This window comes from Rutilus rutilus (genome assembly GCF_951802725.1).
Source record: "Rutilus rutilus genome assembly, chromosome: 23".
NCBI lineage: Eukaryota > Metazoa > Chordata > Actinopteri > Cypriniformes > Leuciscidae > Rutilus > Rutilus rutilus.
Genome location: NC_140233.1, coordinates 8,128,431 through 8,156,106, shown reverse-complemented (window position 1 = coordinate 8,156,106; position 27,676 = coordinate 8,128,431). Strand labels below are relative to the sequence as shown.

At 37.9% G+C, this 27,676-nt stretch overlaps 5 protein-coding genes across 9 annotated transcripts; 4 read left to right on the top strand and 1 right to left on the bottom strand.

Annotated features, from left to right (window-relative positions):
- Positions 1 to 151: 151 nt before the first annotated feature.
- Positions 152 to 8,861, top strand: prdm11 (PR domain containing 11). Of its 3 annotated transcripts, none has more exons than XM_084396945.1 (8): positions 152 to 376; positions 1,065 to 1,182; positions 1,290 to 1,366; positions 3,212 to 3,471; positions 3,578 to 3,645; positions 3,799 to 3,986; positions 4,674 to 5,207; positions 5,775 to 8,060. In XM_084396945.1, exons 2-8 carry the CDS (start codon positions 1,118 to 1,120, stop codon positions 7,928 to 7,930), a joined length of 3,348 nt encoding a protein of 1,115 aa, XP_084253071.1. In that variant the 5' UTR covers positions 152 to 376; positions 1,065 to 1,117; the 3' UTR covers positions 7,931 to 8,060. The 3 variants fall into 3 exon arrangements, with proteins under 3 accessions (XP_084253071.1, XP_084253070.1, XP_084253072.1); XM_084396944.1 differs by having other exon boundaries at positions 153 to 376; positions 1,060 to 1,182; positions 5,775 to 8,861; XM_084396946.1 differs by lacking the exon at positions 4,674 to 5,207 and having other exon boundaries at positions 162 to 376; positions 1,060 to 1,182.
- A 3,249-nt stretch (positions 8,862 to 12,110) lies between these two features.
- On the top strand, positions 12,111 to 15,861 carry cd59b (CD59 molecule (CD59 blood group) b). 3 transcript variants are annotated; one of them, XM_084396949.1, is made up of 5 exons: positions 12,111 to 12,266; positions 12,402 to 12,822; positions 12,948 to 13,038; positions 13,159 to 13,263; positions 15,390 to 15,861. In XM_084396949.1, exons 3-5 carry the CDS (start codon positions 12,984 to 12,986, stop codon positions 15,593 to 15,595), a joined length of 366 nt encoding a protein of 121 aa, XP_084253075.1. In that variant the 5' UTR covers positions 12,111 to 12,266; positions 12,402 to 12,822; positions 12,948 to 12,983; the 3' UTR covers positions 15,596 to 15,861. The 3 variants fall into 3 exon arrangements, with proteins under 3 accessions (XP_084253075.1, XP_084253073.1, XP_084253074.1); XM_084396947.1 differs by lacking the exon at positions 12,111 to 12,266 and having other exon boundaries at positions 12,707 to 12,822; positions 13,123 to 13,263; positions 15,390 to 15,860; XM_084396948.1 differs by lacking the exon at positions 12,111 to 12,266 and having other exon boundaries at positions 12,736 to 12,822; positions 12,926 to 13,038; positions 13,123 to 13,263; positions 15,390 to 15,734.
- Positions 15,862 to 16,414: 553 nt separating this feature from the next.
- On the bottom strand, positions 16,415 to 21,641 carry kcnj11l (potassium inwardly rectifying channel subfamily J member 11, like). The gene is made up of 6 exons (XM_084396541.1): positions 21,497 to 21,641; positions 20,009 to 20,199; positions 19,688 to 19,924; positions 19,303 to 19,572; positions 18,867 to 19,074; positions 16,415 to 17,999 (listed from the first exon to the last, which is right to left on the bottom strand). Exons 2-6 carry the CDS (start codon positions 20,165 to 20,167, stop codon positions 17,572 to 17,574), a joined length of 1,302 nt encoding a protein of 433 aa, XP_084252667.1. The 5' UTR covers positions 20,168 to 20,199; positions 21,497 to 21,641; the 3' UTR covers positions 16,415 to 17,571.
- Positions 21,603 to 23,052, top strand: bet1l (Bet1 golgi vesicular membrane trafficking protein-like). The gene is made up of 4 exons (XM_084396542.1): positions 21,603 to 21,917; positions 22,159 to 22,244; positions 22,333 to 22,389; positions 22,478 to 23,052. Exons 1-4 carry the CDS (start codon positions 21,896 to 21,898, stop codon positions 22,643 to 22,645), a joined length of 333 nt encoding a protein of 110 aa, XP_084252668.1. The 5' UTR covers positions 21,603 to 21,895; the 3' UTR covers positions 22,646 to 23,052.
- A 1,431-nt stretch (positions 23,053 to 24,483) lies between these two features.
- arpp19b (cAMP-regulated phosphoprotein 19b) lies at positions 24,484 to 27,044 on the top strand. Its single transcript, XM_084396288.1, has 3 exons — positions 24,484 to 24,690; positions 25,109 to 25,231; positions 26,224 to 27,044. The coding sequence occupies exons 1-3, from the start codon at positions 24,652 to 24,654 to the stop codon at positions 26,392 to 26,394; spliced, it is 333 nt and encodes a 110-aa protein (XP_084252414.1). The 5' UTR covers positions 24,484 to 24,651; the 3' UTR covers positions 26,395 to 27,044.
- The last annotated feature ends 632 nt before the right edge of the window (positions 27,045 to 27,676 follow it).

Genomic DNA, 27,676 nt, shown 5'->3' with positions numbered 1-27,676 from the left:
GCGTATCGTTTCGAGAGACGCGTTCAGAAAACGAACGCACATGAAACGCGCGTGAACCGCTGCCTCATACAACTTCACGCACAATCTAACTTTCCCTTTCCTGAAATTTCGTGCCCGGTCTGCACAAACGCCGCTTTCTTCCGTTTTCCATGTCATTTCCTGTAATAAAAAGATGGTGGTCATAGCAGAGAGAAGCAGCTGACTGTGGTACAAACATTTGGAGATGATAAACTTTGCATCGCCCGGGACTAGTGAAATCCCCCCGTGCTGTTGCGTCACCGCCGCGTTTCTCTTAGCGGCCAAAGACGAGACGCGCCACGTCTGAAGAAGACCACCAAAGACCCCACGACGCACTGCGTATATTCTCTACTAGACGGTGAGTTACACTCACTAGCCAATGTGGCCAATGAAAATGGCTTCCGAAAGCGTTAGGCAAATTGCCAGTCGTTAAAAGGAGACCGAGCGTGCAGAAGCGTTGCGTACCGTTATTGTCATCTCTCGCACTTGATCGTGTGTGCAACGTTTACCTCACAATGTTTAGAAGAACACAACTTTGCAGCAGTTTTGTCTTTCAAGAGAGTGTTGTTGCCCTATTTGTTTTCCTGCACTCGTCTCTCTCACACAGTTCTTGTAGTTTATGAGTGATGGACGGTTCGGCCAATCAGAGCGCTGCTCTCTGACTGAAATATTTTGGAAGTACATTTAGGAAAGGAAACGTCAGCAGAAGAGTTTACTCAGCGTGCGTTGTGGTTATCGCGTTATGCATGTTTTCATGAAAGCAACAAATGCAAATGAGATGACAAGGTAAATCCAGCAGGACGTCACGGTGCCCAACTGTAATTGGGTAAAAACATTGGCATAAACTTCTTTCTTTCTTTTTTTTTACTCCCACAGTATCAGGATTTTAGATTACAAATTATATACAATTGGCAAAATTTGAGATTAGTGGCTAGTAAAAATGTATTATTTTTAAATACATTATTTTATATTTATAAAAATATTACAAATTATATTATCAGCATAAAAATGTGAGTTAAAAGTTTAACTGATGAATTTCAGAACAGAAGAACATGTCAAAGTGAAACGGGGCACACAGGAGTTTCTCCTTCCTGCCCAGATGGCAGATTCCTGTGCTGTTCCAGACCATTCTCCCATGGAGGCAGAGGTCGAATGCAGCACCAGGTCAGTCTTACAAAGTGTGAACAATAGGAAACTTTTAAAGAGCAATTCCTGTGCATAAAAGTAGAAAATCTGTAGTAATAAGCCGTTTTTCTACCCATTTACCCTAGTGCCTCAAATGAGAAGTCAACTGAAGAGCCAAACAAAAAACTAAAAGTTGACCATGAGCACTGTACCAATTTTTATTGTAAGTATAATTTACTGTAATTCATATTTACCCATCATTTACTCACCCTTAAGCCTTCCTAGGTGTATATGTCTGTCTTCTTTCAGCCAAACACAATCTGAGTTGTATTAAAGTGCTCCTATTATGCTATTTTAAAGTTTCCTAATTTTGTTTTGGAGTCTCCTACAACAGGTTTACATGCATCAAAGGTCAAAAAACTGTTTAATTTTCTCATAATACACATTTGCACATCACCACACATTTTCAATGATTCTCAAACGACTCGTCAGATGAATCAATCTTTCTAAATCCCTCCTTTCCATGAGCTACTCTGCTCTGATTGGCCAGGCAGCTCAGTCTGTTGTGATTGGTCTACCGTGTACAGCGTGGTCAAAAACAAAAACAGCCATTGCCATAACAACGTCAGCTGTCCTGAGGCTTCCTAAACTGTAAACTAAACACAGTAACAAACAATGACGTCGATTTTACCATATCAATCCGAGTGCGAGTGCGATGATGAAACATTGGAAGAACTAGTCATTCAACCCGAACCTCCATCGCAAGAACGACTCGAGCAGGACTCAGTGTTTCTCAGTGATACTCTACTCAGTTTGAGGTACATTATGAGATGTTGCAACTGTAATTCCTCACCATCAGCATTAACAAGTAAATGTCCATCAACAAACCAATTATTTTACTTGTACTTATTTATTTACCGAGTATTTTCCGAGTAAATCTGCATTAATAGACACAGTTTTAGGCCCACAACTGATTAGCAGTAGTATTTCAGTAAGACAGTAATAACGTGAGTTAGCCAGCTAGCAGGAAACCTACACAATATAAAACAGTATTTTGAACACCATCTTTCAAGAGCAAACAGTTTGCGAATCCTGCGTTGAACTCCGAGATTTGAGAAGTAGTCGTCAGTAAAATAAAGGGAACACAGCAAAAGTTTAGGATTATACTGCTGTGATATCGTGGTAAAGATGAATTTTAACCACTGATTCTTCACATGCTCGTCCTTGGGCAGTGAAAAAAAAAAAAAAAACTGGCTTTACCTTCACGTTATAGAGCACAGCGCCGTCTTCTCGACATGATGCTATCCAGTATCCACAGGAATCAGCTGCTGGTTTGAGGTTCAAGTGCGCAATAAGTGGGCGGGCAATATGCTAATGTTTCGTCTTGACGTCACAACGAAACGGCTTAAGGCTCGTTTGAAAAACGATTCATTTCATTGACTCAGAGTCGACTCTTACTTTAGAAAGACAATAACTGTTTATACTTTCAGATTTAAAACTTTGCAGGATGTTTTCATTCACTTAGAGCCATGTTACACACTACATAAAAGGTCATTTTCAAAAATCCATAATAGGGGCTCTTTAAATAATATTATGGCTCTTCCCAGCTTTGTGATGGCATTGAATAGAGCCAGAGTTTTTGAAGCCCCAAAAAAGCATGTCCATCCCTAATAAAAGTAATCCATATGATTCCAGTGGGTTAATTAATGCCTTCTGAAACGAAGTGATTGGTTTCTGTAAGAAAAATATCCATGTTTTTATTGCCATTTATCAACCCACTGGAGTAGATGCGCTTTTTGGGCTTCAAAACTCGGGCACTATTCAATGCCATTACAAAGCTGAGAAGAGCCAGGATATTATTTAATATAACTCCGATTGTGTTTGGCTGAAAAAAGAAAGTCACATACACCTAGGATGGCTTGAGGGGGAGTAAATTATGGGATAATTTTCATTTTTGAGTGAACTATTCCTTTAAACTTATATAGAAGTATTGTGTCGGTCTTTGGAAATTTGATATCAGATGAGAATTTTATATAATTATGCTGTTTTTACATTGCTTATTATACAGTCTGTGAAGAGTGCAAGAAGTATTTCTTGGAGGAGTGCCCTACGCATGGGCCGCCTGTCTTTGTGCCGGACACTCCTGTGGCATCAGGGGTGCCCAATCGGGCAGCTCTCACCGTACCCTCAGGCATCGAGGTCCGCCGAGATGGTGATAAGGTGGATGTCTGCTGCATGAATGAAAATATACCAAAGGGAGTGCTGTTTGGTCCTTATCAAGGCCAAATAATGACCTCAGATAAACCTTCAGGGCCATACTCTTGGATGGTAGGTTATGTTGTATGTTTAATCACCAATTTGCATAGTTGTATGTATTTGTATTCATATTTAATGCAGGTAAATAGTATTTTAATGTCAAATGTATTTATTACAGATTGTTGATAAGGACAACAAATATAAATTCATTGATGGGAGTGATGAATCTACAGCTAACTGGATGAGGTAATATTATGCCACTTTAAATCCTCTTTTCTTTTTGATTTCTAAGAAAATAGTTCTATTGTAGTAACCAAGTGTTCAAAATGCTGTTCTTTTAATCACTTTGTTTGTATTCATATGATTGTTCTCAGTGCTAATTTTGTTTATTCCTCTCAGGTTTATTCAGATTTCTTCGGAAGAGAGTGAAAAGAACTTGAGTGCATTTCAACATGGCAATCAAATCTACTTCCGAGTGTGTCAGAGACTGACGGTGGGCGAGAAACTTTGTGTGTGGTACAGCAGCGAGTACATGAGGCGACTGCAGAGTGTGTCTCGGGACAGCATTGACCGCAATTTAGACACAGGTGAGACACTGCTTGGTGATGCTTGAGAAAAAAAGTAAGGATTTTGAATTAGGTCAGAGGTTAAGGAATATCCAAATGCTTTTTAAGAGGCTGCTAGTACAGTGCAGAGCTGAATGCAGGTTAAATAAAAAAAATACTTGGTTCTTTCAATATAAAATGTGTGTTGTTGAACACTAGGTGACAAGACTGAAAACTCACAAGATTTCACAAAAATGTAAACTGTAGTTCAGCCAAAAATGTGTACTACATACACATTCTTATGTTGTTCCTTTATGACATTCTTCTCTGAAATACAAAAAGGAGAAATAATTATACTGGTCGTGCTTTCATTTTCAATAACAATTAATGTGGGCTAGGCATCATAAAAGTATCGTAAATATGCTCTATATTTCAAGTCTTCTGATAGAAGGTGTGAGGAACAGACCAAAATATAACTTATTTCATATTGAACATTTTTGATCAACAAAAAAAGTACCCAGACGAGATGTTCCGGGCCAGCAATGGTTTAACAGGTAAGTGAAATGGGATTATATTTTACATACAAAATCTTTTTACTCATCCTGGTTTAGCCATCATACTTTTTTCCAGTTTTATATTTTACCACACAGTTTTTTTTTTCTTGTTTATTTTTTTTATATGCTGATAGTGTTAATTTCCCTTATCAACCATTGTGGTATTGTATTGCAGGAGTGAAATTAGAAGAGCACGATGAGCCCAAAGGTCCAGTGTTGAGATCTGCAATGCACGGTAGAAGGACCCTAAGTAAGCATGGAAGTGATGAGGCAGAAAACCAGCCCCAGGCCAAGAAAAAGAAGATTGACCTCATTTTCAAAGATGTTCTGGAAGCATCTCTGGAGGCTAATCAAAGTCAGAGCAACCCCCTGAACAGCACCTTGTCTTTTCAAAGAGCAAGAACAAATGTCTGTCAGGTTTTCAGCCAGCCTGACGGTGAGTGTAAAGTGTCAGTCTTCGCCTCTGGATTGGCTTCCATGGATCACCACGAGAGTGGCTTTGATGCGAAATGTATTAAAATGGAAGACACGGAAGAAGATGCGACCCTGACCGGTGAAGGACCATCGACATCTTTCTGCCCGAACTGTGTGAAGCTAAAACGACGAATCCGTGAGCTGGAGGCTGAACTGCTCCGTCTCAGAGGACAGGGGCATGTTGAAATTAAGCCTGTACCACCATCTGAGCCCCTTCCTAGTGAGGACCTCAGAGGTAGGTTTGCAGCTGGGATGAAACGCTACCATGGATGAGAGCCTTTCTGCAATACATTTTAACATTGATGTTTTTTTTAAATATATGTCTGTATAGACCATTTTGTCTCTTAATCCATCAACTAAAGTTTGAGTTCTTTTGTTGTTTTTTGACTTTTTGCCATTGATTGTGTGATTGACGTATTTGTTAAAATGTTTCAAATGGAAGTGCACTCCTAATTAAAAGTTTTAATAAAATTATTTTATTTACTTTTTGAAACCTGCCACTAAAGTTTAATTCTCTGCTTGTGTTTGGTTTGTTGTTTTTCAGAAACAAAAATTTATTGAATTTTTTATATTTTAGAATCATATTTAAAAAAAATAAAAATAAAAATCACTGTATTGGTTGATGTAGAACTTGAGATAAATGTGAGCTATATTGAGAAGGTGTGCTTATAATAGGTATGGAAACTCTGAAACCTTCTATTCACTCCAAATCTAATCAGTAAAGAACTGTTTCTTGAATTTTAATTCTGCGTTATATTTGTGTTCGGTTTAATGTTATGCTCTGTTTGCTCATCTGTTGTAGACTCCATGACGCCAATCCCAGCGGCGCTTGAAGAGGATGACCAGGATGTTGATTCTGCTGATGAATCCATTTCTGCTGACCTCATGGTGGCTGCGGATGAGTCTTCAAAACTCTCGGTGGGCTCAGGTCGTCGGATTCGCCGCTTCAAACAGGAGTGGCTGAAGAAGTTCTGGTTTCTCCGTTATTCACCCACACTGAATGAGATGTGGTGCCACGTGTGCAGACAATACACCGTCCAGTCCTCCCGTACCTCTGCTTTTATAATCGGCTCCAAGCAATTCAAGATCCACACCATTAAACTGCACAGCCAGAGCAATCTGCACAAGAAGTGTTTGCAGCTTTACAAACTTCGCATGCACCCGGAGAAAACTGAGGAGATGTGTCGTAATATGATAACACTCTTCAACGCTGCCTACCATCTGGCTTTGGAAGGACGGTCATTTTCCGATCTGCGACCCTTGGCAGAGCTCCTCAAGAAGTGCGACCTCAAAGTGGTGGATCAGTACATGAATGAAAATGACTGTCAGATTCTCATCCAACACATCGCTCGAGCATTCAAAGAGGATCTGGCTGAGAAGATTCGCCTTTCGCCCTTTTTAAGCATCATCATGGATGGACAGCATGACGATCTCCTGGCTGACACTGTTGCCGTTTACGTCCAGTTCACCACCACTGATGGTCTTCCTGCCACCGAGTTCCTCTCCCTACAAAGGCTTTGCGGAGGCAACGTGGAAGGCTACCTTCAGGCCGTGGATCGTGCCTTTGGTGTCCTTGGGCTAAGACTCCAGGACATGCTGGTTGTTGGCTTGGGAATAGATGGCTCAAACATCTCCACTAGTCTGAGGGCAAATCTTTACATAGCCATACAAAAGACAATCCCTTGGTTGTTGTGTCTGCCTGTGATGATCCATCGCCCCCATTTAGAGGTTCTGGATGCCATCAGTGGTAAGGAACTGTCTTGCTTGGAGGATTTGGAGAACAATTTGAAGCAACTGCTTAGTTTCTACCGGTATTCTCCACGTATGATGGCTGAGCTAAGGTCAACAGCACCAACTCTGTCCGAGGAAGCCGAATTTCTTGGGGATATAAGGGCTGTTCGTTGGATCATAGGGGAACCTAATGTTCTCAATGCCCTAATTAAGGACTATCTGGAGGTGGTTGCTCACTTGAAGAGCATAAGCAGCCAAACCCAGAGAGGTGATGCTGCTGCCATCGCTCTGTCTCTTCTACAGTTCCTGTTGGACTATCAGTCCATGAAGCTGATCTATTTTCTGTTGGACATCATTGCTGTCTTTTCACGACTTGCTTTCATCTTTCAGGGGGACTATTTGTTGGTGTCACAGGTGGACGCAAAAATTGAGGATGCCATTCATGAGATTGGTCAATTGGTGGATTCCCCAGGGGAGTACCTACAGGAGTTTGAAGACAACTTTCGAGAGAGTTTCAATGGTGTGGACCTCAAGAACTTGCGGGTTGCAGAGTCCAAGTTTCAGTCCATTCGAGAGAAGATCTGTCAGCGAAGTCAAGGCATCCTGGCCCAACGTTTTGATCCACGCAGTCGCACGGTGGTCCAGGCTTGTCAGGTGCTTGACCTGGCCTCGTGGCCTCTTAACAGGGATGTTCTTGGCGCATACGGAGAGGAGGAGATCCTTGTAATTTTTGACCACCTGGAGACTCTCCCTTCATCCGGACGCGAACTCTCTCGAGAAAGAATAGATGCCAGAGGAAGTCTTGTGGTTGAATGGAGGGATCTGAAAGCTGATTATTGTAGTGTGAATGGTTTCAAAGAAGTAGTCAGCCACATCTTCAGATACAAGCAACGTTTTCCGCTTCTCAATCACATCCTGCAGGTTGTCAGGGTCTTGCCAACGTCAACGACCTGCTGCGACAAAGGAAGAGGTTCATTGCAAAAAGTGCGCCGAAATAGCCGTTCCAGACTGACTCTGGATCAGATCAATGATCTGCTCACCTTGGCCATTAACGGACCGCCTATCGGTAGCTTTGATGGAAAGCGAGCATTGGACAGCTGGTTTGAAGAGAAATCTGGGAACAGCTATTCGCTCTCAGCAGAGGTGCTGAGCAGAATGTCCACCGCCGAACAAAAGTCTGTGTTGCACAATATGGATATAAATGCAGAGTATTACCCTGATATTTGACTGATCAGAGCCAATTCCTCAGCCAACATGATTCCAAAAAAGCCATCTCATTGGAAAAGGGCTGATCGGGACTATAATGTGATTGGCCAAGTAGTTTGACACTGGCCCTGCTGCTAATGGCCTAGATCAGCGTCTTCTCTAAGAGTCGGTATGAATGCCTTTGCAGGTCGCAGGCACATGAAACACTTTAAAATGTTCATGTAAATGGTTGTGATGTGTTGATATGTGTTTTTGTTCCAAAGAGAAACTATTTTCTAGTCGTGAGGATTGTTGCCGTTAAGTGAATGTTCGACTGAGCACCATTTCATCAGGCGTTGGTGAGTGAAGCCTCCTTACAGTCTTTTGTAATCTCTGAAAATGTCACCACCTTGCAAAAGCTGATTTAGCTGAAATCTTTCTGGAAAAACTGTTTTATTATTCTGTCTGCAATATAATTCAAGCAATCATTCTGTATTTGTATGTAGACTTGTGTGTATGGAAATTATCTAACAAAAAGTGCTTAATTTTTTAGCATGTTCTTTATGCTGGTTATCGCTAATTGGAATGGAAATAGCCACTATTTTGCCATGCAGTATATTCCTAACATTTTTGTATCTTTTTTTTTTTTATTCTTTTTTTTAAAGATACTCTTTAAATCAGGGTTCCTCAAAATCTGGTCCTGGAGGGCCACTGCCCTGCAGAGTTTAGTTCCAGCCGTGATCAAACACACTTGAACAAGCTTGTCTTCAGATTTACTAGAAGATTACAGGTAGGTGTGTTTGAGCTAAAGTCTGCAGGACAGTTTTGAAGGAGCCCTGCCATTACTCTTAAGATTACATGTAAAAATGATGTGCCATAATACTTTATGCAATCAGGCACCTGTAATGTGCAGTTTACACCCAATCTGATTTAAAGTATATAGCCTAAATATGCAAGGTTTGAATTCCTTACCAATAGAAAAAAATGTCATGTGCTGGTGTTTGATTTCTGGTACATGTTTTATGTATAGTTACAGACAGCCACTTCAGGTCTCCTTACAAGCCAGTTCAAATTATAATATAGTTAAATTTTCATTTTGGTTTTACTAGATTTTTCTCTGATGCTGTATCAAAGCAACAAATATATAATATGTTTACTTTTTAATGCTGCATATAGGCAGCCTAAATAGTCAAATGTTTACTGGAAATTTAAAATGATGAATATTTCAGTAATAATAGCCCCAAATATGATCACTCTCTGTCTTCATACGTTTCATCTGATTTAAATGCTTGTGCATGACGTCACCACTAGTAGGCGACACTGTACAACAATTTACCTTTGGCAATTTTTAAGTACCTGAAAGAATCTCTTTTTGATTTAACGTCATACAAGAACAAATCTTTTGTATTTTTGATTGTTATTTTGTGCATTCATGTAATTTACCAGTGTGCATGTCTTATGGTCAGCAGCATATATTTCTTTCACTGACTTTTAATCAGTTATTTTTGCCGTACCTTGCCTTGCCACTAAATTCCATCGATTATACCTGTGCAATATATATTTTACAATTAAATTGTATGTTCTTAAATACAAGCAAGTTTAAAACTTACTTATAATGTTAATTTAAGCAAAACTCTTTAGAGGTTTCCAAAGTGATCAAGCATGTTTTATAAAATGCCTATGGATTTGCCCTTTTTATTTTGTTCTAGAAATTGCCATATTTTTCATTCATAACTATTTTTAAATGTAATTTCTCAAAGTTTCTGACCAGTTGAGATCTATTATTAAAATTAAGGCTTTTAAAGTCATGTTGTAGTTAAAATTAAACATGAGTTATCATGTCAGTTTTATTCATATAACTGTTATTATCCATTAAGAAAATATTGTAATCTGTGGTATCTCCATCTATCAAGCTCAAAAAAATACATGCAGTATAATATGCTGCATTCACGCCATGTCTAAAGTACAGTGGTCACATGGTACAAGTAGGAGTTCCCAGCTTACAAGTTGTAATTACGAGCTTTACGAGGACGTGAACGCTTTTTACAAGTTGAAATCTCGTAATAGGTAATTAAGACATGGTGTGAACGTACCTATATTAAATAGTATTGATTGCTCTCACTTTATAGTGCGAAATGGTGCAGTTAAATGCAGTGTTCTCTAAAGTTACGTTAACCTTTAACTATCCACATGCACAGTTAAGACTTGACTACCTTCCATGTGCTGCAATGTTTTACATTGATCAAATTTTCTAGAGTAATTAAAACGGCTCGTCTTCATTTTAAAATAGATTTAGATTTTGCACGTCTGAAAATTCAGCATGTTTAAAGCTTTAGCAAGCTTGTTTTTTAGGGAAAACATTTTGATAAATCCATTTTTTATTCTGTTTTAATGAATGTACATTTTAAAAACTGTGCTACGCAAAAGATCATTATGTTTATAACTATAAGTAGTTAGCATTTTTGTTAGCATTTCTCGTCCCAGTGAGCAATTGATGTCAAAGCATACCCACATCTGAACTCATTTGGAGTAGCAATAGGATTGTGTAAAGGATCAATAAGTGCGCTGCCAAAAATCTAAACGTTTTGTTTCATTTATGCATGTATGTGAATGCTTTTGAATGTTAGACTGTTACCTCACAGTGAGGTATGCCATCGAGTGAATCTTCTCTTATTGTGTTGGGAGTTAGCTGTGTCAAAGCTAGCGTTTGCTCGTCTTCAATGGTGAATTCTGATCAAATGAGCCAAAGTCAAGCCTGATTTCCTTTCATCAAATACTACGCGTACCAAATGTAAATGTTACGTCTAGATTCATAATTTTGTACTTCTTGATTTACTTGTCATGTAATCACAGTAATGTTCATTGTCCATATTATGAAATGTTTTTCAAACAATTATTGATGATCTGTTTTTATGTGGGAGACATTAGGTTTAAGGCCTAAAGAACAAAGTTACTTCTGATTTCAAGTTTATTTTCTAACGGAATGAAATTAAATAAGTGAATGGTAGCTCTATATTCTCATTCAGTTTCTTTTTGTAGAGAAATATGTCATTTGCTTGGATTTATACATCATACACACCTTATTTCTGAAAACATAACACTGGAAACTCAAGAATATGAACTACATGTGAAATGTATACCTAGAGAATGTGTACATGTATTATAGAAACCCACTTAAAATGACAGCATATGGAATCTATATTCAACAAATAATGGTTTAATAAAGTTTTCTATGTTATTTTCATTGTCATGGTCATTTTTTTCACTGGTTTCTTAATTGTCTCACTATTCATAGATAAAGATACGATAAGATGACCTTAGGTTTAAAGGAGTCATAACATGAGAAATTAAATTTGCCTTGATCTTTGGACATATAAGAGGTCTTTGTACCATTAAAACATCCTGCAAGTTTCATAGCTTAAAACGTTCTCCTCATTATAAACAGAGCATTTATTTTAATCAAGCTCCAAAAACGACTTGTTTGGATATTGTGAGATCTGTGACGTCACACGGGCAAAACGTTTGCATATGCCTGCCTCCGGAGCAAGACATTGACGAATAGTTTTACATCATTGCTTGACGGCTGACATTTGAGTGTCACGTCGTGTCGAAAGCAAACAGAACCCATTATAATCACAGACGCTGTCTACACTGGATACAGTTTCTGACACTTGAGTCTGTCGACAAATGGAAGAGTGAAAGAACGTTCGCTTTGACGTTTCCGGTTTAAACAACTCGTTTGCAAATTTAAAATGTAGTGTAATTAACTTCACAGGATAAAAAAAAAAATCTGGAAAAGCACTTGCCAAAATGGACTCTTTTTCCATTTTTGAGCTGGATTAGCTAGACACACACACACAAACATCATTTAAAATGCTGCACTGAACGCCACAGCCCAAACAAAGATCAAGTGCTCTTTGTTGCTTGTCTGACCACAGCTTCATTGTTCATCTGTGCCTAGTTTTTGGTCCTATAAACACAGTCCCATTCCGGCATTGTGGAAAAAGCCAATCATCACGCCTTCTCCTTGATATTACCATTCTGACGCTTTTCTGTTCCCTTCGGTAACGTAGGAAAAAAAGCTACAACATGAGTATTTGTGTGGGCTGCCACACCAACGGCGCCACTTCACTGTTTAAATACCAACAAATCTATTAGCTTAACACCGATTGTTCTGCTGTCGCCAGATACAGATTCACAGTTGTATTTTGTGTCTTTTCAGATTCAGACTAAAATAAGGGCGCCATTGAGATGACATTTGAATTGAGTGCTTCCATGACTGCAGAAAGGCTCTGGGAAATGTGACACAGGCCTTATTGTTACCACCAGCTGCATCGTTGGGAAACGTAGCAGAAAGGATTGGGTTTTAATTCCCGTGGTCAGTGGCTACGCTGTACAGATAGAGAGACGATTAGATTCAACTAAAGTTCAGAACATTGAGAAAGATCTTTTGTTTTAAGATTCTGTACACTATATCTTTGTAAAGGCAAATTCTGATTGTGCTCCATTTTAGGTCAAGATATAACCCTCTTCTGGCTGTGCAAGATAAGATAAGCGAAACGCAAATTATTTTTGAGATGCATTAAGATATGAACACATTTCTGACATCTAAACAATTGAATGTGTTGAATTTGAGCTTTTTTAGCTGGAAAAACTCACTGACTACATTGAAACCATGTTTTGTTTCTCATTTGACACATTTTTTAAGGAACACCACTGACATCATAACAATAATGACCATGTCTAATTTTTCGGGTCCGTTTAATCTGACTTGGCATCTAGGAGAAACTCCATATCAATGACATCATTCATGCAGGGCAAGGGTGAGGTTGGGCCAGAGCTCGAGCAGGGAAGAGGTGGCACGAGGAATTCTTTTGGTTCGGTGAAAAGCACAAGCTTGGACGTTTGTAACATCTGAATACTTTTGAGCAAGGGTAAGTGATATTTAACACAATTCTAATGCTGCGGATGTTTTTCATACAGCTTCCATACAAGTAAATACATAAGAAATCAGATTTGCCTTTTCATTCCCACCAGTTTTCGTTCTGTTTAATTTCAGTTTATCAGTCTCTTCGGTCAGGAAGGTCTTTTCACGATGAAGTGCTCTCTTGGACTTTTTCTGCTGGTCTGTTGTGTCTCTCTTAGCTTCGGTAAGTTAAATGCATATGGTACTTGTTGTCGGGATGGTTTTGTGTGGCTTTGGTCATGACCTCAATGCTTTTTATTCGAAACAGGCGTTAAGCATTATGGAATGCGATTCTCCTCTGCAGGCTCGTCTCTTCAATGCTACAAGTGTGAGGATTACTCTGGGGCTCACTGCTCAGTGCAGCAAGTTTGTTCTTACGAGGACGCGTGTTTATATCTTCATGAGAAAGGTTGGTGGATAAAGTTTTAGTATGCAGTACATATCCTTTATATTTTTATTTTTTGTTATTTTATAGTGTAGTGTAGACATTTTAAATGCAAATATTATTGTTACATTCTTTTGTATATTATATTATATTTTATTATATTATTATCCAAAATTTACTTAAAATATATTTGCTTTACATCATTTACAATCTACAAACAAGTGACATTGTAGAATTTTTTTTATTTTAATTTTTATTGAGATTCAACATTAGATAAAATCAGGCCAATGGGGTGTTACGTAATTAACCAATTTTTCCCATTGCAATGTAAATTGTTCCAGTTCACTATTAACAAATGCTATTAACCTTTCCATTTTGTAAGTGTCTATTGTAATTTCCATCCATGCAACTAGACATTTTCTAAGAACTAACTTCACTTTTCTGAATCACCCTTGCAATGAGTTCTAACCAAATGATGTTGGGCAGTGTTGGGTAAGTAAATTAGTTACTTTTTAAACCGGTACTTTATTAATTAATCTAAAATATAATCACTTACTTAATGTTACTTAATTAGTCAATTAAATGGCCATTGTGGTAGAAATTCCCCTACACACCTGACTCTTAAGTTCATCTGGGACGTCCAAAGCGTCTACTGACCAGTTTATCCTCTGGCACATCTCCTAATCAACATCAACTAAGTCGAACGATGTCTCGCCCCTTATGAACAATATCACTTGGGAATAAGGTCTCTAGTGTTCCACTATCCTGCAGTAACCAGACAGATTCCAGACAGTGCCTATGCTTTAATCACGGTCGGGAGGACCTCGTATCAATCACAGAGAATCCCCTCGACAAAGAGAGTATAGAATCGGAGCATTGCAGAGGTGACATGATTCATTACATAATTGTTCTACAATATGATTGGTTCGTCATATGTATAATTCAGCCAGCCCTTCTGTTACTTGGTAAAAGCAAATCTGGATTTCTTGATTGCTTCACCTTGTTCCTCAAAGTCATGAGTTTATATATTTAGACAACTGTCTAGTTTTGTTTCCCCTTTTTTATTATCAGACAGGACTCAGACACACTTTGGCCCAAGTGTTGGGGACATTTAGTTTTCCAAAATATATAAATGTTAATCCTGCAAGAAAAGTAAATGTTTGTTATGATTATTAAAAAAAATTCCTTAACACCATCAAAATGTTTTGTTTCTTCTTCAAATAAATTGAATAAGATCAGATAACTCTCTTAAATTAAGTCACTTAAGTTGAATAAATAGTTTAGTTAACAGTAAAAAGTTTAGTTTTAGAGTTCAAGGGTTTAAGGGTTTATGTTTACATGACAACGATGTACTAAAAATGGAAAAGTATTTTCCGTTCACACGGATCTGCGAATACGATTAAAACGCTGTATTATTCATGCCAGGCCAGTAGATGGAGATGTCACTTTGTAAAGAAACACCATGAACCTATAGACTGAACAGTAATACTTAAAGGCATGACGTTTTTGTAGTTTACACGGAGAGTAATCAAACAGTATCAAACGGTGTCGTGTAAACAGTCCCTTCAATTTCTTATTAATGAAATCATCAAAATACTGAGATACTTAAAGGAAAGAAAATTAAGAAGTGCTCCAAACACTGAGCATTCTTCTCAGTTTCTAATGTTTCTAACTAATAAAGTTAAGAATATTTAATATTCACAAAACCTTTTCTTAATATTCTTATCTTTTTTTTTTCTTAAATTGTTCTAAAGGTAAATCTTAAGTAGAACTTGAATTCCTGAAAAGAATCTTCTTAAAAATCATCACAAATAACCTCTTAAAGGGAGGATAACCTTCAACTTTCACAGCGATCCCATAGAAGAAGAATTTTGGGTTGCCCAAAGAACAGCTTTAATGATCAGGTCTTAAAAATATATTTTTTTCCCTAGTTTGAAAATCATTAAAAAAATTCTTTATTTTCCAATATGCAATATATCTTTTGTGCAGCTGAAAGGTTCCATGGATGTTAAAGGTTCTTCAGGAAACCATAGATGCAACCTTTAATTTTAAGAGTCTATTCTATTCTATTCTATTCTATTCTATTCTATTCTATTCTATTCTATTCTATTCTATTCTATTCACTAATTAAGACATTTCTCATTTTCCAGGTGGGAAGACCATTCGCCGGTGCATTCGATACACTGACTGTGAAAACTCTCGTCTGTCCCAGCAGTTCCCGTCGATATCAGAATACACTTACAGATGTTGCAACACTGACCTGTGTAACAGCGGGCCAGTGACCGCTGCAAGCACGTCGTTCTTATACCTGCTAGCGGTGCTCAGCGGCCTCTGGTCCTGCTGCATCACTGCATGATTTCACAATAGAGCTTCTTCAGAAGTTTGTTTTGTTGCCATACCTCTTATGGATATCTATATATTTACTATGTACCATTATTTAGCAATTGCTCGTTTTTTTACTAACCACTTATAAACCACAAAGTACTGTTTGTTGTAAATTATTTGTATTCTAATACCATTGTATTTTTATTTGGCTGATATTTAAAAAAAAAAAAAATAACGCTGTAAAATGTTTGATCTTTTCATATATGACCTTTGTATGTGGTATACCTTTACATGAGTAAAATAATAATAAAAAAAAAACTTGATTTTCTACGTTTTAAACATTTTTAAAGAAATACTGACGTTTGGGTGTTTTAAGCGTTGCCTTACTCCTTACCAACTTAAATGTTCAGTTTCAAACCTGCAACAGTTCAAGTGTCCATTCAGCACCGCGGACAGCTCCACTTCAACTAGCCATTCTCATTCACAACCTATAGCTGTGTTCAAGCCATGTCGTAATTACTGTAAATAAAGCTCTGTGTGCTCTCCAATCGGTCTGTAATTAATTTCTACAAGCATGTGAAGGCTTATTACAGTAATAACAGCATGGTGTGAACGCACCTTAACACTGAGTAAAAAGAGGAATATATGTATTCAGTCCTAGACTGCTGAGTGGATTTGAAACAGCTGATTTTAAAATCTCCACCATCTGAACGCAGATGGACCAGCTTCCCTCTGAAAACCAATCGCTGCAAAGTCTCTAAAAGTAAACTCTGCCCAGCTGTTGATCCCTAATCCTGTGATATAACACGCACGTTTTCCCAAAGTAAAGAAAACTCCTTCAGTCAGATGTATAAAACGTCATTTGCTTTATTACTTACATGAAATACATCAAATAAATTAACCCGCTGTTGTGTAAACAGTTAAATCAACACGGAATGTATTCTCTAATGGTCATTTAAATAGAGCGGGGGGGGGGGGGGGGCACTAACATGATGTGTTCAATCAGGTCCTCTAGTTCACACACAATTGCACAAGGCCACACAATGTAAACACACAATATGTCAACATTTACAGTCACAGTAAAAACGAAAAAAGTCACGTAAACACGATCACATCTCATAAAACAAGATGAGAACACAAAAAGGCAAAGGACTGAATTGGTATATTTTTTAAAAAGGGTTTATGGTATAAAAAACCCAATATACAAACATATACAGCTGCCTCATGTTTGCTTCAACAGCAGCAGCAATATTTTTTTAGTCAGGGTAGATGCCATATTTAATTTGACATGAATGAAAACAAAGCTGTGGAGTATAGACCAAGAGTCTGTCAATCCATTTGAGCCACACAAATGCGGTTTTGTATTTCACCGCTGCTTTTCCATTGTTTTTCTATATAAACATGCGCTAGATGGATGCAGTTGCGCTCGCAGCGTGAAGTTAAAAGTAGTTCAAGTTTTACAAAATGCATTTTTTTCCATGTTACTGGCCTACGTCATGGTTTTTGTGGTTAAAAATGCTGTAAAAGCCGCGCAACGCAATGGTCAAACACATCAGTTCAGCGCATGTTTACATAGTAGCACAGTGGAGCACAAACAAGCATTCTGTGTGAATTAAGGTCTTTGGTAATGTTTATTTTCACAACCTGGAAGTTTTGAATTGACTGTATTTACTGTACTTCTATGCCCCACAGCCTCCCTTTTTTATTCTCATCAAACTATGTATGGTGTCTACCCTAACCAGGCTCCATGCCTTGACTACTACATTTTTCTGTCAAAACAATCCTAAAATTCATTATATTGCTGGCAGTACAGGACAAAATCTACAAGACATTCTCAGTTGTCCATGTTTTGACAGTTTACAAAACATGTGTAGTATAAAACCTATTTGAGACCTATTTGTTATTTATAATATGCTTGACTATTAACTGAACTAGTGTCACTAGTAACTGCTAGATCACTTCTACTTCCATGTCTAAAAACAAAACAAAAAAAGTTTTGGTTGTTCGCTAATCGCTCATGTCCTCTATTGTCTCTTCTTCAATCTCTCTGCCTATCTCCTCAAGTTTCACCGTTTTCTTCTGACCCTTCTTCTCGTCCTCTTTCTCCGCCGTTACGTACCACGGCTTGGCTGCCGCATCATCGCAGGCCCTGCCGCCCCCCCTCCTGTACCCGCCCCGTCCCGCCCTCACCAGCCCCCAGCCCTGAGGTTTACCCTCATGGGGTCCGCTGTCCTGAACACCCCTGGTCTGGTCCAGCTCCTTGGCACTGAGGGCCGGCATCCGGACGGGAACAGTGTTCCCAAATTTGGAGTAGTCGACCGAGTAGCGGGCATCCTCCTCCGTCATAATGGAGACGAAACGCCGACCCCACAAGATCTCCTCCGGTGTGTAGGATGTGCGGGCCTGCATTGTGATGCCGGTGGTCTCCACAACACCTGGAAGAACAGATACATATGAGCTATATAGGCAGCAACCTTGAAAAATAGTTTTATCTATCATTTTAGGTTTTTTAGGTTTTTTTTTAGTTTTCAAGTTTCAGTTTATTTAGTTTTTTATTTTAGTTTTAGCATTTTAGGGCCGCCAATGTTGATTATGAAAATGTTTTCATTCAGTTTTCATTTCATTAACGACTGCCTTGACATTGATTTGACATTAGCATGTTGCTAAGCTAATGGTGCAATACGCTAAAAAGCTTTAAAAAAGTAAATAAATATGGGTAAAACTGCCCATTTTTTATTATATTAAAATATTTTTTGTCTTTTCAATGTAGTGTAGTTTCAGATTAGTGTTAGTTTCCTCTCTTTTATGGCTCCTTTTAGTTTTTAGTTTCAGTTTATGTAGTTTTTATTTCAGCTTTAGTATTTTAGGGCTGCCAAAGTTAATGGGCTAACTTCAGTGATATCTATACTTGCATTTTCATAATTAATTCAGGTGGGTTGTGAAGGTTTCAAGTTTTATAATATAACCATATATCAAAAACTACTACTAAAATCTATTTGTGGCTGTATTTAATGTGTGGTTTTTTTAGCTATTTTATAAATAATGGGTTAAATATGGGGTAAAACAGTCCAAATTGAATTATATTCAAATATTTTTATCAATACTTTCTAGTATTGAATGAAAAAATAAGCTTCGTCCTTGCTTCAGCCAGCTTGTGTTTATTTTTCATCAAATTCAATGCAAGGCAATGAGTTTATAATAGGGGTTCCTTTAGAAATAAGCTTCTATGATTCATCAAAAGGTTAACCTCAATGGGTTGTGAATCAAAAAGATTACAATAAAGAGAAATGCACTTCATTCACCTTCCAAAATGACAATGATCTCCAGGTCTTCGGTAGCCAGCGACTGTGCCGAGACCTCGTACAGCGGACTTCCTCTGTCAATAGTGTGACTGATTATAAGCGGAGAGACGAGGAATATGCCGTTGCTCCTGAGAGGGTTTTCCACCTGGATATCGAGCTGACAAACAGGAATCACCTCCCCCTCCGCTGTCACTGTCCGCCGAATCACCTGAGCGACAAAAGGTGGAATTCAACTCAAGAAGTTCTGGACAGAAATTATGCCATAGAAGAACCATTTTGGGTTCCCCAAAGAACTTTTACATTTTAATAACCTAAAGTACCGTTTTCCACTATAAAGAACCTTCTGTCCAATGGAAATGTTTCATTGATGTAAAAGGTTTTTCATGGAAACCAATAAAGAACCTTTATTTTTAAAAGAGTAGAAGATGTTTGTCACCTGCAGCTGAATGGTGGCCGAGATGATCATGCTCTTCCTCAGATCCCCGACGCGGAACATAAGCGTCGGTCTGCCGTTGCGCGGGGCAATGACAGCGTTTCGCGAGAAGATGAGGGTTTCTGCTCGCCGGTTGGCTTGAGCCGTCTTCATGAACACACAGCCCAGCATGATGGCGTTGATGATCAGGCCAAGAATGTTCTGGATGATGAGGACTATGATGGCCAGCGGACATTCCTCCGTCACCATTCGTCCTCCAAAACCAATAGTGACCTGATATTACAGACACATAATAGTTTTCGTAATCTTACAACCCTTTTAACCTCAATTTAGGTGCACTAAGCTCAGCTGATACTGTTCTAGATAAGGTCAGCAATGGGTCAGTTACCTGAACCTCAATGGAGAAGAGAAAAGCAGATGTGAAGGAGTGAATGGAAGTGACACACGGCACAGGCCCGGGATCGTTGGGATCTCGAGGCTCCAGATCACCGTGAGCGAACGCCAAGAGCCACCAAACCATGGCAAAGAGCATCCAAGAGCAGAGGAATGCTGAAGTGAAGATGAGGAGGGAATGCTGCCATTTCAGATCCACCATTGTGGTGAACACATCTTGGAGAAACCGGCCCTGAGAAGCAATAAAGTCATCATTTCATCTGTTGTGTAATAACATGTTATACAACAAAATACTTGGACCAGAGTTGATCTGCACCTGTTCTCGTATATTCTTGTGGGCAACATTGCACGAGCCGCTCTTGGTGATGAAACGCGCTCTCTGTGACTTTGGCCGGATGCGACTGGGTTGTGTGGCGTCTTCAGCGAGTCGTGTCAACAGGAACCCATCAGGCATAAGGCCTTTACGGGCCAACATTATGATAATCTGTGGCTGATTGGTGCTCCACACTACAAAAAGGACAATCAAACGGATATATAAATTAAAATGAAATTTAAATATACATGGGCAATAAGAGTTTGACTCTTTAAAACATTTTTAAGGTTTCACATACACTCAAAAAAATATTTAGGCCTATATTTAAGGTGAATGTAATTTAATTGCATAAACATTTTCATCCAGTTGAATTTCAGTTTCAATGAACTAGGCTAATAAATTTAACATGATGTATAATTTGTCAGTCATGCATAAATGAAACAAGGAGAGTTATGTAATAGTACAAATGTCACTGAATATGTTTTTAAATGCGCAATAACCAGATTTCTATATTCAATTTATTATTCGTAAACCATATCTCATACTAACTGAATCTTGCTTGTTCCACAGCTAGCCATTTTTAAACTATGTTCATATTTTTACATTTATTTTTCACTTAGATTAACACTTAATAGATTTATGCTGATTATTATCAATTTAAATAAATACACTTCGAAAATATGATCAATTAAAATCAAATAAATACAAATACTTAATAAGCTATGACAAAATATTTTTTTCTTTTATATTATTATATTTGTTTGTTTATTTATTGTGTGTGTGTGTTTGTGTGTGTGTGTGTGTGTGTGTGTGTGTGTGTGTGTGTGTGTGTGTAGAGATTACATGAAAGAGATCACACTAGTGAAAATGGTTATATTATACATTATTTTATAATTCAATACAAAAATCACTATAATGTAATTTCACTACAAATTATATTATATTTTGTTCAAATATATATTTTAAATAGTTATTTTATAATATATATTGCATTTAAGTGAGTTTAACCGGAACATTACATGCATTTTAAAAAGGGTTGTGCTTGGAATAATTACAATTAAACGTCGCATGTTTTCCTAATTTAAATGTAAATTAAATCTATGTAGTTCGTGTTCTGTATAAATATATAACGTTAAAGATCGTACATTAAATGGATTCCAAGGACAGTGGTGTTTATAATCATTCAACACAAACACTGAAATATCACAAATATCACTTCTGTTAAAACATCAACAATATCACAGTTAATTATATATTTTTAAATCTATTTTTGCCGCTTTATGTTGTGTATCTGGAAATACATCGTCTTCATTAGATAGCCTATGTAACGTTATTATATAGGCTATTTAATTGAATGCATCTTCGTTACAAAACGCACACGAGCAGTTGGACAAGCAAATATTATCGGATTTAATCATGCTATTGTTTTTGCATTTTTGCGATTCGTCGGTATGATAGCATAATAAAGGTTATTATTTTAAAGATGCTTACCAGCACAACAGTGACACGCGCTGTTTATTTCATATCGATGTCGTTTAAAAAAAAAAATTTACCCGAACAAAATGTTTAAAGAGCGAACGCAAGCAGATGGCTGGCTAGGAAGATTATGCAATCAGATAGTGTCCTTATGATAGAAAAATGAATGACTGGCGGACAAACATATCCCACAATCCTCTCGCGGCTGCTTCGCTACAGTGAACGCTGCGCTGCTCAGCGGGTCGATAACTGTGATAACTGTGCGCTGTTTTACAGTTGTCAACAATTTTACTGAACTCATATTTCTTGGTATTTATTTTAGACGTCATTTACAGTTAAAACGAACAGTTTTTGTTAGTGTGCGGCGTGTTTTAGAGTGTTTTGGGTGGTTGTTAGCTTATTAGCTCTTTAAAAATGGCTGATCCGTGGAATCGAGGTAAGTGACACGTAGCAGCAGTTTTCTTTGAATATACAGTTATATTTTCATTTCGACTATTTTATTAGTCTATACACAAAATATTTAAATTTTATGACGCTTCTCTGGTCTAAAACCAACATTTATTGTTGCTGTTGCCAGTACAGGTAAACTTGAATCTGAAAGTGGTCAGATATAAAGTCATATTGGTGTAACTTATGTCAAAATGATTTAATAACTGTGAATTTTGTTGAACTGTCAGGACATGGTGCTGTGGATGACATGCTGGACGCTGAAAACAAGCTGATGGCAGACAATCTGGCCAGTAAAGTCTCTAGACTCAAGTCTGTAAGTTAGCTTTTATATAAACACTGAATGTGATTTTAAAATAAGCTGTCATGTTGTTGCATTTAAATGTCTTTGGTCTCATCCACAGCTGGCATACGACATTGACAAAGAGGCTGAGGAACAGAATTCCTACTTGGATGGCATGGTGTGTGTGTGTTATCAGTGTTGATGTTGTATTTGCAGTGTTGGCACATGGGTGTAACTCATCATGTTTTACATCCTTGTTTACTCAGGACTCTAACTTTCTCAGTGCAACTGGCCTGTTGACTGGAAGCGTGAAGAGGTTTTCCACAATGGTACGATCCGGCCGAGACAACAGAAAAATCCTGTGTTACGTGTCCATCGGCCTGGTTGTGGTCTTCTTCCTGCTGTACTATCTAGTGACACGGATCCAGAACTAATGGGTCATTTGCTAATGTTTTAGGACCGGTTTCTCAGTTCTATGAGAATTATTTTTTTTGGGATTGTCTGTTTGATCCTATTATGAGGAGATTTCAGTGAACTGTACAGCGGATGTCTTTCCATTAATATTAAAAAGAATGACTGCAGTTTGAGGGTGATTTATCACATTTAACTCTAAGCAAACCCTTTGTTTACACTCTCAAAAGCGGTCTATTCAGTGTATATTTTTATTCATGATCGAAAGAAACATGCCACGGACCAATATTTGTTGTTTCATTTCAAATGAATTAAAAACATATTTTTTTCAAATTCCATGATTTATATTTTTATCATTGTAGAATATGTAAGAAAATTGAACTAACAGTTGTTTTCTAAAATTATGAAAATTAAAATGAGTTTTATTGCCTCCATTGTGTTATTTTTTTTATTGTGCTTTTTTATCCAGGTTAGATAAAGACCTTGCATGATGTCCGTTTACAACTATTGGGTATATCTGACCCTCAAAATCAGTTATGACATAACATTTATTTGTTGAAATCTGCAAATATTTGAAGAAGCTTCAGGGGTTGGACAATGAAACTGAAACACCTGGTTTTAGACAACAATCAATTAATAGTATGGTGTAGGGCCTCTTTTTGCAGCCAATACAGCATCAATTTGTCTTGGGAAAGACAGATACAAGTCCCTCACAGAGGTCAGAGGGATTTTGATTGAGCATTTTAACCTTATAAAACCTCCTGGTCATATCTTATTTGATACATGAATTTTTAAGGCCCCTACATTTTCAACATGATCAAACATTTGATGGAAAACCTGTCTACTACACGCTGAGGTGGACAAAGTACACAACTTCCTTACTTGAGTGAAAGTACAGATACTATAGTCAAATATTACTTACAAGTAAAAGTTGTAAAGACCTATTTTTACTTAAGTAAAAGTACAGAAGTATCAAAAGTAAATGTTGCATATGCATGTTATACTTACTGTACCTTATGCCTCTGAATCTATATCTGCCTACCCTCATATCAATAGCACATGTATTTCTAGAACACAGTTCCAGTAGTGGGATTGAATGTGAGATTGAATAAGTCACTCAATAACGTACACATTGGTTTCGGACACCCAAATGGCTGTTCCCTCAAAAAGTACCCTATTTAAAGTTTTTTTGGGGGCTTTTAGGATGAATATGTTAGCCTAACTGTTATCTATAAGCTAGTGTGCTCCAAAACAATCACAAATGTGCATTTAGAAGACCAAACTCAACGTTGAAAATGAAAATCAGGTTGATGTCAGAATCCAACGTCAGATTGATGTTAATCTCCAACGTTGGACAGACGTTGTATTGTGGTTGAAAATGAAAATCGGGTTGACGTCAGAAACCAACATCAGTCGGGTTCTGACGTCAACCCGACTTTCATTTCCAACCAAAATCATCCCCTGACTGACATTACTACTTTCTTCTCAAGGACCTTGACAGAAATGTAGTGGAGTAAAAAGTACGATATTTGTCTTTCAAATGTAGTGAAGTTAAAGTAAAAAGTTTCCAGAAGAAAATAATACTCAAGTAAAGTACAGATACTCAAAATGTGTACTTCAGTTCAAGTAAGTGTACTTTGTTATTGTCCACCTCTGACTACATACCTTCTGCAATGTGATTGATAGTTCATACTTTTCAAACAAGTAAAACTCCTTTTAACATAATTCTAAAGTGAACGTACGAATAACTTTTATATTATGAGTATTATTTCAAGAAATGATACAAAACACAAATGCCGCTGTTCTCCTCCAGTCCGCGAGGCGGCGCCGCGGCGCACAGTGTCTGTGTGAGTCGCTCTCTGTTTCTCGCGAAGAAGAACATTTAGGATTTTCAAGACCGCAGTAGCAGCAGCAGACGGCCAGTTAACAATATCTCTTGACGGCTCTCCGAGAGCGAAGCAAAGCCAAGTGTTCCGGTTTTTTTGTGTTTTGTTTTCTTTCGTTTTTTTTTTGCATTTCATTTGTCCAGATGTCCGGTGAAGTGGAGGCGAGCACAGAGGAGCAGCAGGTTCGCTCATTTAAACACGTTTTGTAAGAGGCCGGAGCGCATCCGACAATGTGATCGTGCTGATGCAGTAATGAAAGCCTCATTGTTGAAATAATAATATAGAAGTAAATCTATCGGGTGTATTAAAGTCAGAGCTATTGGACCATATAAAACTACATTGTTTTTACTAGTCTTTTAAACCGTCTATTATGTGTTTTGTAGAATTGTTTTAATATTTAGAATAATTGTCCATTTTTATATATATATATATATATATAAGTGGTAAACTTTACTTTTTAGGGAGGCAAATAAGTTGTCAAATTGACTAACCAGTGCTGTTTCTCTGTTTATGCTGCTGTTTAATGCTGTTTTAATCAGTAATATGTTTCCTGTGGTTTATGAAATTTAGTTTGTGTTTTTGTTCTCACATCTAATGTAGGAGATGCAGGACACTGTTGTAAGTCCAGAAAAATCTGAGGAGGTCAAACTGAAGGCTCGATACCCTCATCTCGGGACCAGGCCTGGCGGGTCGGATATGTTACGAAAAAGACTGCAAAAGGGGGTACGGTTTCGAAATGGATTTTAAGGGATAGTTCACCCAAAAATGGAAATTCTTTCATCTCCAGCCGCGTTTCCATTACACTTCAAATTGCGCAAATTGAAAATACGCCCAATGGAAACACGTCAATTTCGCAAAAACTCCCATTTATCACAAAAAAGTTTTTACGCTCGCATGAGGTGGTTTTTCAGGCAATTCGAAAAAGAAATATTTCGCAAAACTGCAATGGAAACTGTTTTTGCGCATTTACAGTCACCTGACTAAGAAGGCGTGGTGTGTTTGGACAGAATACGAGACAGAGTTCTTTATTAAATTCATATAAGACAAAAGAATTACAGGAATAATGGATTCTAAACCTCAAATAAATGCCACAATCAAGACCTCGCAGCAGATCTGAGGGAGAAACACCCAGAAACTCCTCATATGAGCCTCTCTCAAGTATAATAAGGGTCGTTCCTTACCATTAATGCTTGGAAAACACTCACACATCTCCTTCGATTAATAATAATGGCCAGTGCAGTGGCTGGGATATAGTACATGATTATAAGTAATGATTTTACTTATCGCGAGAGGAAAAAATGAAGTTTTAGTCGCATAACATCGTTCAATGGAAGCGCTGTCATTTCGCAATCGTTTTTTGTCGACATTTAAAAAAAAACGCTAAATTTTTGCGCAAATCTGTAATGGAAACGCGCCTTCATCTCGTTAGAAACGCATAAGACTCCTGTTCATCTTCAGAACACCAATGAAGATCTTTTTGACGACATCCGAGAGATTTCTGTCCCTCCATTGACAGCTACGCAACTACCACTTTGATGCTTCATAAAGAGATTGTAAAACTAATCCACAGTAATTGAGTGGTTTAGATCTTCATTTGTGTTCCGAAGATGAACGAAAGTCTTCCGTGTATGCAATGAGTAAACAAGAACATTTTTGGGATGAACTTTGAAAGTGTCAGAATTCATGCAAATAACGGACTTGTTTTTTCCTTGCAGCAAAAATACTTTGACTCGGGTGACTATAACATGGCCAAAGCCAAGATGAAGAACAAGCAGCTCCCGACTGCAACGGCGGAGAAGACCGAGGTCACCGGAGACCACATTCCCACTCCTCAGGACCTTCCCCAGCGGAAACAGTCTCTGGTGGCCAGCAAACTCGCCGTCTGACGCCTGCTCTTTCCATCTCTGTGTTCCCTCAACCGTCATTGTTTGTCTTTCTTTTGCTCTTTTCTTACTCTTTTTGTCTTTGGCCGTAGAAACGCTCTCAATATAAAATTTTGACAAGGAAATCTGTAGATTGCTGCTACCAATGTACTTGGATTTAACCGTACAGTTAAATGCATTGCTTGAATGCCAAGGTTTAAAGGTAATCTGACCGATTGAGTCGGATCGGCATTATTTTAGGGTTTTACACTGTTTTTTTCCATCTTTTCAACCACTATTTTTGTGCATGTCTTGAAAAAAGACCTGTGTGAACAGATATGGACTTGACTTGAAATAATCACATCCACCTCTTCTGCCAAAACTGTGCCTGTTTGAAGAAAGAAAAGGCCTCGTAGACGTTAGATGGTTGAGCTGAAAAGAAATCTACACGCTCTTAAAGTTCGTTCGTTGAGATTTGCGGTTTGCCTCCTTGTTGATGATGAAAATGGCCTTAAAACGGTCATTCACCCACATTGAAGAGCGTGTTGACCTCTTAACTGTCTCGTCTAGGTTGTGTTGCCAGAACAACTGAAATGATTTATCTGAGCTGTACAAAAGTTTACTGTCACAACTGTGCCATTTGTTTTGTAAATAAAATAGTTTTGGACATGTGATTTGTGACCAAGTAGTTGTTTTTGAACAGTATTTCTTGTCTTTTAAAGGGAGTAGAATTGCTGTTAAATTCAAATAAAATATACCTAGACAAATTTAAACTAGCCACAAGCATTGTGCTGTCATTTAGCATAATAGAAGTTAAAGACTAGGTCTAGTCAAACCCTGATGAATAAATGTAAAGAAGTGATTTAAAACTAATGCACTCCGGCCTTCCTTTTTAATTTGATCCATATTTTAAGTTAATTTATAGTTAGCAAATGCTTTATTAAGCTTGATCTGGTTTCTGACAGAATTTCAAGAAATACAAAGAACCAGCTAACATTTGAGTTATGCATGGTTTTTCTACCTGCCTGGGTGGAGTGCAGTAACTCATAATCGCCACAAAGCGGCACTATTCTTAAGACTTTTATATATATATATATATATATTTTTTCGAACGATTATATTGCCAAAGCCAAGATGATGAACAAATAGCTTCTGGTAGCATCAGAGAAGACATGGATATTATACACATAATCACCTCTCGTTTGGTGTATGCATTGCTTTAATACCTATTCCTGAGCGGGGTGCAGTAACTCACAATCGCCACACGGCGGCACTGTTTTCACGTCGGTCATTGCCACGGCGACTT